Below are 15154 nucleotides of genomic sequence, written 5' to 3'. Positions count from 1 at the left end.
TGATGTTTCAGTGGCTTTTCCTGCTAGTTGTGCAGCCCTGCCCTGCTCTATTTGATTCTCCTGTCAATCATGCCAGACATAGCAAAACCCTCAACCTCCCCATTTGTTTCATACATCCTAGAGCTGCCATTCATGTGCCATAGACCTCTAAGAGCCAAGAGCAGATGGATACTGTGGTGTGGGCCCCACTGAGAGGAGCGGCAAACAGCTCCATCACAGTGTTGATGTGGGGCTGGACTGTGCACGATGAAGAGCTGGATACCAGATGCACTGGATACCAGATGCAGCTTTCATACCAGTTACCTGCCCCTAGAGCCAGTTATAGGCTGATAAACCAGGGAGGTCTGCTTCACTGCCTTCCCACATGGCACAGGACAGCCCTTTTGTACCTGGATTAGAACAGTTCAGTTGGAAGGGATCTACAAAAATCATTCAGTCCAACTGCCTGACCACTTCAGGGCTAACCAAAAGTTAAAGCATATTTTTAAGGGCATTATCCAAATGCTTCTTGAACATTGACGGGCATGGGGCATCAACCACCTCACTCAGAAGCCTGTACCAGTGTCTGACCACCCTCACGGTACAGAAATTTCCCCTCATGTCTAGTGTGACCCTCCATGGTGCAGCTTTGTGCCATACCTGGGAGCATTCCCAGGGAGCAGAGACCAGCACCTCCCTCTAGAGCTGCTTCCCTTTTCTGTTCCCAATTCTGTCGCTGCCTCAGTGTTAACACTGATCCCTCCCGACTGGCTTCCCAATTAATTCAACTCACCAATGCTCACATCGCGATGGATGGCACAGTCTGGTCCTTCACCTGAGCCTCCTTTCACACCCCCTTCACCTCCACCATCTCTGTTCCGTTATGACTACTGTCATTGGCCTACATTCGTGTATCTTGACCTTATTTCCCATTTCCTTCATGCTTTCCCCTTTCTAACAGCTATGAGTATGAGCTCTTGGTGATTTCTTCATTACTTTGTGCAATGGTGATGTCTCAGCAGCCTTGACTTATTCATACCTTTTCTGTAACAATTTTATTCTATGGCTTGTGTAGATTTACCACGTTTGCTTACACCTTTCTGTGATGCGCACTCTATCTTGGATTGTTTCCTCGAATATTTGTCCTCTGGTTTACCGTGAGCCTTTCTTCTTAGACCCATCCAAAGTGCTCTGAAAGTTGCTCTTTGGAAACCACCTTCTACGAGTGAACACTTACTTACTGTGATCCAGCCCTTACTTATTGTGATCAGGTGTCACCCCACCTTTTTCTTGGTCTTCCTCTTGTCTCTTTGTTAGATGAACTAATTGCCGGCTGCATGAGCATTGGGTGTATGCTTATATTAAGCATTAGGCAATGTTGTATATTTTGTTTTTAATTTGTATGTTTATAGGGATGAAGGGTTTCTGATTTGTGCTAACTATATCTTCATCATCTCTAAAAGATGTGTATCTAATCTTCCCTAAAAGACCTCAAAGACCTTTGCAACTGCTCTAAGCAGCTTGTTTGGTTGCTTAACTTACTCTTAGGAAGATTTTTTTCTTTCTTAATTGTAAGCTGTGAATCAAACTCTCTTAATGCTTTTGTTTTGACCTAAGATAAACTTGGTACAATCTTGTAAAAGCTGCAATAATATTCCTTAACTTATTTTATAAGCAGTGAGTCCAAGAGTGTAGGAGCAACATTCATGACCACATGAGCAGTTATAAATTAGTGGGAAATGGAAGAGCAGCCGAAATTGCGGGCATCAGAAGGAGGAGATGAGGAACTATGCGCAGCAGGTGATAAACCTGTTTGGTTTACCGCTGTCTTAGTGTGATGTGGGTTCGCCCCCCTGTCAGGCTTTTCTAACTTGCCAGGCTTAGGGCTGAGACTGTGGCTTGAGAAAAAAACCTCTGCCAAGGTACAGGCTTGGATCAGCCTCTGTCCCCAGCCCAGAGCCCCTGGGAACTGCGGAGGCCCCAGGTGTCCACCTGCCTCCACCTGGGTGGGGAGAATGGAAAAGCAAAGATGCAGCTGAGCAGTGAGGGGGCAGCTGAAAGGAAGAGGAAACTCTAAGGGACCCCTAAACAGTCATGGATTTGGGGAAAAAACATAGAAGAAAATGGTGTAGAAAAGCAGGAACTGTATAAAGCTACAGATTAAAAAATAGCTAGGAGAAAGCATGATGAGTAAGAATAAATGGCAGAAGCAACGAGGGTGACCCAGGACCATTGCCCATTCCTGGCCAGGGAAGGGAGATGCTGGCACACACCTGGGGATGGCCACACGTAGCCTTCTGATGTCACGGCCACGCTCCGGGCTGTTGTGCAGCCCTGCACTATCTGCTGGGCTTCCTGTGAGCTTGCTGCCGAAGGTGAAAACGTACTGTCATAAAATCCTTTCCAATAAATCTGTCTTAATTGAGTCAGCTTGCAATTTAGTTGTGGAGATGATAATTTCTCCACCCAGCTACTGTGGTTTTCCCGGGCATGTGAACAGGGGATTTTGACCAAGGATGGAGGATCCTGCTAAGTTTGTGCAACTGTAGCTGGTCCCGTGCCCAGACTGAGAAAAAGACCTACAAAAGGAGAAGCGTATATTAAACACTTCATAATTCTACCAAAAAAGGAAAGAAAAAGAGGAGCAGGTGACAGGGATTTGATAAAACTGGTTTTCTCTGGTGGATACTACAGGATAAACCACACACAAAATCAAAATAATAATAATAAAAAAAAGTAAAAAACAAAGTGTAAATAATAGCTCAAGTAGCAAAAAGAATAAAGACTACCCGAGAAAGGATCGTGTTTGGAAGGGCTGTGTCTGCAGAACAGAAAATCAGTAAAATATGTCTCGTGGCTGGAGGGAAAAGAACAGAAAATGAGATCTGGAAGGAGCTGGGGCTCAGACGAGTTGCGGCAGTGCATGTGGCAGAAGACAGAGGACTGCTCAGCTGTGGCGTGGAGCCTGGCATGCCCACCACACGTGGAGTCCAAAGGTGGCCAACACGAGCAGGGGGTGGGAGGTCAGCCCTGGGAGCCCAAAAGGCCGTGACTTCTGCTGGGAGGGGAGGGGGCCGAAGAGGGGCACCATCAGGTTTAGCAAAAAATAGAGAATGCAGAGCTGTTCTTCTTTAATCAAACAATATTAAAATGAGGGGGCAGGCACTGAAAGTGACAATTTAAAACATTTCACACAGGCCAGTGAAATTGCAGAAGTTCAACGCCGCAGGAAGCTGAGGTGGAGCACTGGTGGGTTCAAACAGGGACAAGACCAGCTCTGGAGCAAGAGGTTCAAATCCAGATAGGGAGGAAGGATCCATGAAGGACGTAGGCAGGGATGTATGGCTGACATCCCCCATCTGACAAGTGTGGAGGCATCATGGGGTGAATTGCAAGAAGCAGATGAGTTCACATCTTCTCCCTTAAATGGTGCAGGCTCCTGGCAGTAAAGGACTACCAGCGTGATCTGGGAGGGCATTTCTCACACTCACGTGCCAGCAGTATGAATCAAGGAGCAGAAAGCAGGACTCTGGACTCCTGCCTGTTGAGTTGTCCTCCAAAAGGAGGATAAGGAAATGAAAGTGGCATGGGGACGCAACACAGTCATTACGCACAGCTGAAGCAGGACCGTGAGGCAGAGTGTGGTCATAAAACATGTGGAAGGGCAGATGAAAGCCCAGAAGTGATGACCAAGAGGGGTTTTACCAGAGCCTGATGGAGCAAGAGAAGATATAAGTGAAGTGATGAGGGTTTGGAATAACATTCCCAATTACTGAGGCCACACACGCTACCAGGGTCCTGCTTCTACCACTCTGCAGCTTCAAATATAACCCCCCCATGGTATATAAAGGCCTCGTGCCAATAACTTCGAGTTGGTCACCAATGAGCTCAGCAGCCACTGAGTCAACAGGTAAGTGCTGAGTCAGCCATAAAAAAGGGAGCAGCTTAATCTTGGAACATATCACAAGATTAAATTGGAGCAGCCAAACTTCACTGTCAACAGAGAGGATTAGGAAAGGACTCTGGCTGTTCACCGCTAGCAGCACATGGCATTTTGTAGGAGGAATCTGAACCAGAGATGTTGCTGCTAATGGGCTCCTGAGCTGCTCCTGGGGAACAGCAGCGTGATGCTGGGGAAGGATCAAAAAAGGCTCTGGAGACATCAGCCAAGGTTATGTGGGGTCCAGATGGCCAGAGGTCTGCACCTGGATCCCATCTATTGAGTGAAAAAAATATCAGTAACCACCACAAATTCAGTTTGCTTGCAGAGGCTGGAGTGGGAGACCTATAAACCTCTGGGCAGCAATTAGTTCCCGTGTGTAGCTTTGAAACTAAAGATGATCCCCTAAGCAGCTAAGAAACATTAACAATAAAGGGTCATCAGAAGAGAGTAGAAGCAGGGATGTATGATAAAGGGTGATTGGACAATTCAGAGGAAGGTTTAAAAAATAAAAAAGGAAAAAGAAGAAATATAAAGTGTACTTTATATAAGCATATGGCTACATGAGCTTGGAGAATGTGCTCTAGGTGATCCTGCTTGGCAGGGGGTTGGACTAAATGATCTTCAGAGGCCTCTTCCAACCTCAACCATTCTGTGATTCCGTGATCATGCAAAGGACCATATACTAAAAAAAGGGCTGGAAAACACAAAGTCTTCCTTTCCTTAAAGAAACTTCTTGAGGAAATGCACCCACATAGGAAGATTTACGAAATGCAACCAGAGTAATGCAGGTCCCATTCCTACACTTGAAAATTAGCTTGGTGCATGTTGCAAAAGTAGGAGAGCACTATGATCTTAATGATAAACTAACCAGGCTACCCATGGTAACTGAGCTTATGGTTCTAGTCTTTGTGCTTTCATGTTATACTATTAAACTAGTAAAGAAGGTGATCATGTATTGTTTTGGAAGTCTCTCAGCAATGCCTTAATTAGGCAGCTTCCAAATTATCACTTCTTTTTATGCCCCCAAAAATCATGATTATGGTCACATCTAGCCCTTCTTGTAGGCTCTAACATCCAGTAGTGATCGCTTGTGCCCTTTAATTATGACAATACAGGTTTCTGAGCCTTTGATATGACCACCTGAAGAAGGTCCTACAACTGCACACATCTTGGCAAAAGAGCCACATGCTGCTATAAGGTGAATGTTCGTTCCACAGCAAGTTCTTAAGCTTTCCTCACAGAGAAATAATGCTACCATAGGGCGGCAGCTGGTGGTAACCTGCACTAGGGAAAATCAGAAAAGCTGCAGCAGAGATCACGGAAGAAAGAGCGTGGCCTCACTTGGATTTGCAGGTAAATTATCTTGGAAGGAAAAAAAAAAAAAAAAAGATTTTACAGGTGAATAGTCCAAGTTTGGAAGACAGGCCAATGTGGATAAACTATTAATATCCACTTCTAGCTATGCAACATGCTGTGGCCAGGGTTCCCGCAGAATTACAGAATGGTTTGGGTTGGAAGGCACCTTAAAGCCCACCCAGTTCCACCCCCCTGCCACGTGCAGGGACACCTCCCACCAGACCAGGTTGCCCAAAGCCCCATCCAGCCTGGCCTTGAACACCTCCAGGGATGGGGCATCCACAGCTTCTCTGGGCAGCCTGTGCCAGGGCCTCACCACCCTCACAGTGAAGAATTTCTTCCTAATATCTCACCAAAATCTACCCTCTTTCAGACCATGAGCTGGTGTGAGCAGACTGGGCTATGCAGGCAGAACTCTCTTGTTACAGAAACAGGGCAGCAAGTCAAGCAGGATCCATGAGGCCTAGGAAATGGAACAAAAATCAGGGTTGTTGACAAGGCACCCATGCTGAGTATCTACTGAACTGCAGCTGCACCAGCACAGCCAGGTGCTGCGTATGAGAGGAAGGTCCCTTTGGTGGCTTTCCAGAAACACACGGGCACATTACAGGAGAGGTAGGAGTGGGAAATTGCATTTTCCTTTGCTCTGGATATACAGAAGAATAAATGTTGCACAGAGACAGAACTGCTAACACGGTGGGCATGGCAATACTTACCTGGGCATCCAGTCAGCACCCACTCTCTGAGTAGTTTGTCTCTGCCAGCTATATGACAGCAGTGTGGTGAGTTGTTAGGGCAGCACTATCCCAAGGTAGCACTGCAGAGAGGTCTGAACAGGATTTTTTTTAAAGACTAAAGAACAGAAGTTATACTCAGACACAGTAAGCACTGTTCATACAGTGTACGAGGACAACACTAGCATATACCTCACTTTTACTGATGATTAAATATGATTGCATTAATCCCTATCTAATGGTTTTGTTTACACTGAAGTATTCAGATACTAAAATCAGATTAATAAATAAGAAGGTAAAGCTCAGGTTACTAAAAAAACCACTTTTATTTGTAGTAATATAAATAATACCTGCATCTTATTAGAAATTTTGTATTTTTCTCTTGTCATAACCTTATTTTTAATAGCTTTTGTTTTGTAAATGACAGGCTAGAGAAGTGGGATGTTCCTCTCTGAGCAATTGTAGCTATATTCAGACTGTAAAAATGGATCAAACTTCTGTTGTCACCCTTTAGTAGGCACTAACACTGATTTTCATAACAGGGAGGTGATGTCTGGAATTAACTTTTCTTCCTAAAAAAGAATACCAAAAGCCAATGCAAGACATGGTTCTGGATGGCAGAATTACACAGTGATACTTGATGCTACTCCATACACTCCGGCATGATGTGCATCACATACAGGCACTGCCCATTCAGTTAAATTGCCTGGTTATGCAATTCTCTAATTCCACTATCCCGCATGTTTGAAATGGCACAAGTACCTGTTTCCATTACCCCATGGGTTTGAAATGACACTGCTGAGTAATATCGGAAAAATCTCTCTTTGTGGTCTTAGGGTGCTCTGGGATGTAGAAAGCTCTGCGCTTCTCTGTCTGCCTTCTCTGTATTACGTCGCTGATTCCAACAGCTTGTCTTTGCACATAAACACTTTCTGGATGTCATGGTTTTGGCCGGGATAATTTTCTTTGCAGAGGCTTGTATGATGCTGTGTTATGGATTTCTGATGAAAATAGCGCTGATAACACAGGGATGGTTTAGTTGTTGCAGAGCAGCGCTCACACAGAGCCAAGGACTGTTCAGCTCCCGGTGCTGCCCTGCCAGCGAGGTACCTGGGGGTGCCCAGGGAGCTGGGAGGGGACACAGCCAGGAGCTGGCCCAGCCTGGCCAAAGGGATGCCCCATGCCACCAGGCTCAGCAATAACAGCTGGGGTAAAGAAGGAGGAAGGGGAGGATGTTGGGACATGAAAATTGCCAAGGTTTTCACTGAGGTAGCTGCTCTAGGGAAGCACAAGGGTAGACCGTTCCTACTGGCAGTGCCAGTTTTAATTTATGTTTAAGCAGTTACTGGGCAAGCCAAATAAACAACAAAAATCCACCTAATTTCTCTTTCAGAAGAACCAGTTCCATCAATGCTGTTCCCAGCAACTCCTAGCTAAATGACAACCTTTCTCCAGTCATATCAGATCAACAGCAAGGGTTTTCCAGCCTCATCCCTGCCTCCTTGGACTGCACAAAATGCTCCCATTGTATTACTGTGGTGTGTTACCGGTTTGAAGCAGCCCAAAACAAGCAACTGTGGCTTCATCTGGAAAGTATGTATTGTTATGATATTGTAAAATTAAGTGCAAGATCCAATGTTAAAACCTGTAAGAAGTACAGAGGAAGGTTTTCACAACAGCTGAAATTACAGGAGCTTTTTAATGCCTTCAGCTGGAAAACATCACATTTTGTCGTGGCAGCCCAGAGGTGTTGGACCCATATGGAGTTCAGGGTCCCTTGGGCAGTGTGCAATTCTGTGGCAGTAATTGTCACCTGGGCTTAAGCCAAACTTTACAAACATCCCATCTGGGGCAAATTTGCAGCCCTATATTCTATAAAATGAAATCTTAAAAAATAAAAAGCAAAAATTCAACTTCAGCACAAAGGTTTCCTATAGTCACATGTAAGTACGGGCTCTTGACCTTTCCATGTTGGACTGCACTTCACTCACAGATAAACAAGATCCTGGATGCTTCTGCCCCTTGTACATCTCCACTTCTTGCGAGTACAGGTCTGAAATCCAAGCAGGAGAAAGAACTCTACAAAGCCAAGCATTAATGTCTCCAGGTCACCGGGGCTGAAGAAGAAACCCCACAAACGAGTGCCGTGGCTCGGACCCAGAACTGGACCTGTCAGTCCTCACTGAAGGGCAGAGACATTTCCGGGATTTCTGTCATCAGAACATTTTCTCATATGTTCCCTTAGTGTTTTGGGAAGGAAAAATGCTGAGGGATGTGCAAGCCTATGGAGAATTTATCTGAATGTACTTTAAGGAGATAGGTCATGCAGTTTCCCAGCAAACCAGAAACCCTAAGCAGCCTGACGCATTGCAAAACAGTCCTCTGAATTTTGTGGAAACAATGCCCTCACCAACACTCTTTTTTAGCTATTGTCTGTTCTGTTGTCTTTAGATAGTGTCTGTTGGGAATGGTGCATGCTTTTCCTCACAGCCAGAGGACGTTGAACCAATATTTGATGGGCTACGTGCAAGAAACCTGCTGGTCTGGCTGCAGGTGGCCACGGCCTCCCTTGCTGACACCTCCTCAGAGCGCTTCACAAGAACAGATCCGCGTGTGCAGGCCTGGGCTTCTCAGCACACCGAGGGCCCAGCATTCAAGGCCGCCCTGTTTTGCCTCAAAGCTGCTCCAAGTTAGGGCTCTCCAGCACCTCTTCATACTTTTTTCACCCAATTCTTATCAAACTATTGATATGAGGGCATCGCTATTTAGATTGCCAGATCTTTTCCAACCCCCTGTTAAACAAATTATTGATATGAGAGGCTTGTGTTACATTCAGAGATGTAGGAAAGGAGGAACTGGACTTCCTTCAGCGAAGCAGGTATTTCCTTGTAGCCGCCATTTCTTCCTCATCTGATGCAAAAACACTGATTTGAATTTCCTACCAGCATTAAATGATATGAACACACTGTTACTCTGCTTCCACTAAGAAGCAGTAACTAATAGTAAAATACACCTAACAAGGAAAACGATCAGTAACAAATTGGTAAAACAGAGAATACAGTGCAACAAAAATGTGGTTTAAAAATGACCTATAGGTGTAATGATTAAAAACAATACAGGATCCTAAAATACGCAGTTATGTAAAAAAAAAACACGATAAATTCTTTCAAAATATCTCTTAGTTTACCACCGAACAATTGCTTGAACCTTGCTTCTTCTGCTAATAATCAAACAAAATAAATATTTGACCTTAGCTGGGGTAGTTCTGCAACTTGCTAGGACTGTTGGTGTTAAAAGTCCCCGTAACACACTCGAGGTGCAGTCTATCACCGCAAGTCTATTGCATTTGAGGAAAAAAAAATAATGGGAAAAAATCATGGGATAAAAGGAGTGACACAAATTTGAAAGTAATTAAACCAATTAATTTATCAGAATCAGGATTTGTATCTAACAAGCAGTTCAGCTCCAGCAAGTTGCTCCCCAGAAGGGATTCTTCAACACCCAATTAGCAGACCAATTGCACAGGCCTACAAGCAGTTCCTTGCAAATTAGCAGCTAAATACCCTGGAAGTAGTTAGTGATGGACTGTTAGGGGAAGCTAAGAGCCAAGAGGGGAAAGTAAAGGAAAAAAGTGAAATGGGAGAGAGGATAGGAAGGAGAGAGAGAAGGCAAGACTGAAGAGGAAAAATCAGGGAGGAAAAAAAAAGGCAAGAAAAAAAGAAAGCTTTCTAGCAAGACTAGAAACTAGGAGTTTGTATCCCAAAAGGCCAATTCAGACCTTGAGAGCAAACCCTGTGAAAAATTTCTGTGATCTCCTGCCTCTGGAAATAAGAGGAATCTATCCTGGGCAACCCACTGCTCCTCACAGCAGCCCCAAGAAGGGGAGATGTTGCACAACGTGAACACAGCACCACATCCTCCCAGGGAATTTTTGGTGGGTCAAAGTTTTCTGTAAGGAATTCCTTATATGTAAAAAGCCATGCCAATTTAATGACATTAAATTTTTCTTCCCAAGAAAATACATGGAAAAAAAAAAAAAGAATGTATTTCCATCCATTCAAACCATCCTAAATTTCAGTTACAATTTAAGTTATAAAGTCCTCAATTAATGTGATAATTTGAACTAATCTATCTATCTATCTATCTATATATTCTTTGGAGATAATTTGCATAAGCCACAGCAACTTTTGATACAAAATAGGCCAAAATCAAAGGAAACTTGGAGTTAGGATAGCTGAGGCTGGAAGGGAGCTTAGGAGGTCTCTGGTCCAACCTCCTGCTGATTAAAAGGGATTAATTGTGAATAGGGTACAAAACCTTGGGAAGAAGAGAGCCCATCTTATCCTTTTGGCTAACTTTTCTTAACATTTTCCAGTTGTTGTTGTATTTATCAGCTAGTAATTTTGTGTGCTTCAAATCCTAAGCAAATGCTAGGTAGAATACATTTTTTTGCTGAGCCTCTCCCCCACCAGAAGCTGTGAACCTGGGTGGGGAGCAGTGCTCTGAAGTGAGCTTTGCTGTGTCCTGACCTGGCGAGGAGCTGGGTCACCGCACAGGAGCGTTCTGGCACTCTCCTGTTCCTTCCTAAGGCTTTTGCCCAGACAGAAAACCACTCCCTTGTAGCAGGGCCCGGTGTCTGCAGCAAGTGGTCACCCACACAATTTGATTGAAAGATTGAAAAAATGCTGGAGACTGCACATTATTTCTTGCCTATTTATTCCCATCGACTTCAATAAATTGTTTTATCAAGGCACTGGTTTCTGAAGACACGGATGTAGTCCTGCCACTAGAGCATCACACAAGACCACAGGAGAATGCCTTTCTCATTAAAATCTTTTATTCATTAGCAAATAATAAAAATGGAGGCAAATATTTGATGACACGATCGAGTTTTAAAGTATCTCAGAAAAAAGCAATGCGAGCTAATTAGTTATGACAGTGTCGTATGCTCACAGCGGAACAGGTCTGATCTTGAAAGTAATTGGAACCTTCTAAGGCCTTGTCTAAAATACAAAACATACATCAAATGAGGAAATCAGCCTCAATTAATTTATTATTGTTTAATAAGGCACCAAGAGCAAGGGCTGACGTCCCCAACTTCAGATGGCTAAATGAAGGTTGTGCCTGTCACTGTGACAATAAAAAGCATTAGAAGAAATCTGACAATTTTAGGTTAAAACTGGGATAAAATAAATTGAACTTACAAATTCTCCTTTCTCTCTGCTGATTATAAAAGAGCATAGCACAATCTCTGCATCATGCCTCCCATCCCATGCTTCACATCCAGAGGTGTGCTCTTGGCCCACCACGTGCATCAGGCGACGCAATTTATCTCAGGTCTTGTTCATTGCAACCTGCGCAGAACTAAGTGGTGTTAGTGTGCACATGCAGACACTGCTGCTGTTCAGCACCAGAACTAATTAAGCTGCGGTAACCTGTTTGTGTATCTGCATCTTCTGTAATGAACAAGATTTGAAATGCCCCTGAGCTGAGCATTAGCAAAGCAAGAGCTTAACGCTTTGGGATCTGTGCTGTGACTGAAGGTATGTGACCAGCTGGCACAAAATTCAGAAATGCTTAACTCGAGTAACGTGGGTGCAATGCACTGTTTTGAGTTATTATCTGCATAACAATGCTGCCCTAAGGTTCCAGCTAAAATCAAAATCCAGCTATATTACATGGTACACATATTTGTAAGACAACTTCGTCCGCTGTGGACTGAAGCTTGCCACTGCAGCAACAGAAGACACTACTACCTCCAGGTGCACACTCCAGCCTTGCACAAACTTTCTGCCTCCTGTAGGAAGGCCAGCAGTAAAGCTTAAGCACTACACCTAAGCCACTGCATCTTTCCTTCTCTAGGGGAGCAAGATATCAGATACCTGGGTTCTACAGCTGAGCCCTAAAGAAACAGTCATTGTTTCTGATGTACAAAATAGACGAGGAAACAAAGAGGTGAACTGGCTTCCCAAGATCACTCAGAAGGTTATGGAGTAGCCTGGAAGAGTCCAGACCAATCCACTCTACCACATCATCTCCCCAAAAAACTTTCAATCACATTACTTGATTTCTCATAGGCAAATCTTACAATAGATCATATGTCTACATAGCAATGCCTACTGACAGGTAGTCATACCTGACTGAAGTTTGGGCAAAGCCATGGGTTATCAAGTGCATGGTCTGAAGAACTGAGTACAGGTCTCTGGTAAATCTTCAGAACTAGAAGAAGGGGGTGAGGGAAGGATCTATTTACTCACATTTAGATCATCACACTAGTACAGAAGTGCCAAAGGGAGGGAAAGGACGAATAATTCTTTCCCTTACATTGTGGAAGGGTTACAGAGCTAAGCTGAAGTGACGCTTACTGCTGCTGAGGTCTCAGCTCACTGGCCAGCAAATCTACTCTTTGCTTAACACAACCTCCCCCTACCTACAGTCAGTGCTTTACAAATTAACCTCACTGCCACGCTGATTGGCGGGTGAGGGCTTGTTTTCTCCAGTGACAAACAGCTGATGTTTGCCAATTTCAGATCCCTGCATAAGCAAATATTGTTCAAGCGCTGAATTTCTAAGCAAGCTGAAAAAATGCATTAAAACATGATTGTGTTCCAGCATTGCACAATATTCATACTGCTAAAGCTACTTAATGCTTGCACATCCAATGCATATATATAATTTGATAAAGTTTTAACTGAACTTTTAATAACTGTTTCCAGTTACTCATGAATTATGTCATGACAAAATTGGACCAAAAGTTTCTTTGGTCTCCACACAAGTGCATATCACTGCTTGTACATTCAGTCTCCTCTTCTGTGTGACCAAAATTTTCCACTTTTTATGAAGAACTGCTCTTCATTTGGTCTCTCCTGTTAGACGAGGTGCACCTCAGTTAGATGACATTTGTTTTTTCAGCTTGGCAAGACCAGTAAGACATTCATCTCTCCATTCTCTCCTGGCATTGAGGTGTTTCGGAACAACTGGAATTTTTTCAGACATTGCCTGAAACAGAAAATTTAAGAGATGGTTAAATCTCATTTTCCTGAGTAGTAAACAGGATTGTTTTCTTGCTTTCACTGCATCAGACCAAGTAACCTTCAACACACACTGTAACATAGTCTATCACAAGCAATAGGCCACTAATTCTTCACAAGGCTGACTGGAAATTAGCTAAAATGTATGAGAGAAGTGCTCCCACTTGGAGAAGGTTGGCTTGAATGTCGCAATGAACGTGTCTACAGAAACATCAGTGCATCAGTTTCTTTTCTTAGTTTACCCCACACAGCCACTGTCTCGCCTACTTGACAATAATCTTTCATTAAGTAGGAAGGAGGCCGCCTGGCCTTTTACGTGGCTAAACATATACTCTAAACCAAATTTGTGTATGTGTATTTAAAGCTGCAGTCTCTCTTCTGGCTCCTAATAAATGTAATGGGAGATAACATTTTTTTTGAAAACATTTGTTTTAGGAATGACAGTTACAGTTGAAATGACAGGGAAAGAGATGTAACAAACCCAGAATTTTATTTTATTTTATTTTTTTAATGGAAAATGGGGGAAAGAACATAGAGCATTATTTGAGGGTCCAAAGATAGAAGCCTGAACGAATCAGAAGGCAGAAATATTATTTGCAAGTAAATGGAGGGGAAAAAGAAGTGCTTTGCTTCTGAGTGCATAAACAAAGCTGCCTAGATGTATCTGTTAAATACATCACTGAAAGTAGAAGAACAGATAGAAAACTCAAGCAAGCTAGCACAAGGGAAACAGATTTTCATTTAAGGAAAAAAAGCTGTGTTTGAGAGTGGAGGTACAGATTACAAGGCCATCTTTGCCAAAGCAGCACCTGAGGTCTTAGGTTTAAAAGGCAATTGTTGAGAAACTGGATAAAACCTGGTTCTGCTACTAATAATTGGCAAGTTGCAGTCACTCCAGAAAAAAAAAAAATCTGGGGGAGGGATAGATGAGTAAGATAAGAGATGTTTAATGTTTTACACTTAAGAGAGGATTCTTGCAAGCTCATCTTTGGCATTGAACACTGTAGATAATAGACACAGAAACAGATGCTGAACTGGAATCTGGCATTCCATAAAGAAAACCAACCTGTTTCATTCTAATTAAAAGCTTCTAATTGTGAATAACTCCACAGTTGTCACAGATTGTTATTACAAGCAGACTATATTGTTTAAGCATAGAAGAATCTTCCTTTTTAACAGAGCTGATGTTGAAATTGCATTAACAAAGAGGAACAAAAAAGCTATTTTCCAGACAGATTGCCTGCATACGTGGAATTAATCTGTGACAGTTAAACATAAACAGTTTATTACATACACACGTTCTTCAGCAAAGCATTAAAAAAGGCAATGATGAAAAGGTAGAATTAGGAAATGGCAATACTTCAGAGTTAACTGCTATGGACACATAATATCCTATATGGTGAATATAAACAAATTGTTGGCTTTGAAACATAATAGACAAACTGGGTCCTGATACAGCATAGCACTTAAAAAACACATCTTTTCTGTAAGCATGCTTAACGTAAACACACCTTTGTATGCATTACAGACTGAAGATCTAGTTTGTAAATATACTAAGTCAATAGAACAGCTGGAGGAGAAAAGCTATAGGACTTATGCAGGAAGATTGAGTAAGAGGAAGACACAGGGAGAAAAGTCATTGTGTAGGAAAGGAAATTCGGAGCTGTGCATATAACAGTAGAGGACAGAACAGACACAATAAGAAATAGCGTGGGGGATTTAATGTAAATAACCCATGGTTGTTTGCGGTTGACTCCTCTGGCTAGTCATGTTACTCACCTGCTAGATCATATTCCCTTGATGTACTTCAAAGTGCTTTGGAAAAGGGACTTATATAATCATATACATTCTGTACCGATCTTTTCGCTCAAGGTACACATTCACACAAGAAACAGAGAACAGATGCCTCTAACAGTAAATTGAAATTATACATACATTAAAACAAAAGCTAACATTCTTTGTTCTGAAAGTCATTGCATCTATTGACTCTCTATATATTTACCTGACTGATTTTCTGCTCAGTTTCGCCTGAAAATTCTGGAACTGGTCCAAAGGTGTTCAAAACAAGTTTCATACCTTCACGGTATCTTTCACAATAATTTGAAATACCT

General features: G+C 42.9%; 1 protein-coding gene across 3 annotated transcripts in view; it reads right to left on the bottom strand.

Moving 5' to 3' along the window:
• Positions 1-10827: 10827 nt before the first annotated feature.
• The window catches only part of CRYL1 (crystallin lambda 1), a 63447-nt gene continuing 59120 nt past the window's right edge, over positions 10828-15154 (bottom strand). For all 3 annotated transcript variants that reach the window (XM_083848448.1, XM_083848449.1, XM_083848450.1), the window contains 2 exons: positions 15046-15152; positions 10828-13011 (listed from right to left, as the gene is read on the bottom strand). In XM_083848448.1, coding sequence (XP_083704574.1) covers positions 12898-13011; positions 15046-15152 — 221 coding nt within the window. In that variant the 3' untranslated portion in view covers positions 10828-12897. The remainder of the gene's footprint in view (positions 13012-15045; positions 15153-15154) is intronic.

Source organism: Anser anser, assembly GCF_964211835.1.
Source record: "Anser anser genome assembly, chromosome: 1".
NCBI classification, from domain to species: Eukaryota; Metazoa; Chordata; class Aves; order Anseriformes; family Anatidae; genus Anser; species Anser anser.
Note: the sequence above shows the minus strand (reverse complement) of the source record. Positions and strands in the feature narration are given on the sequence as shown.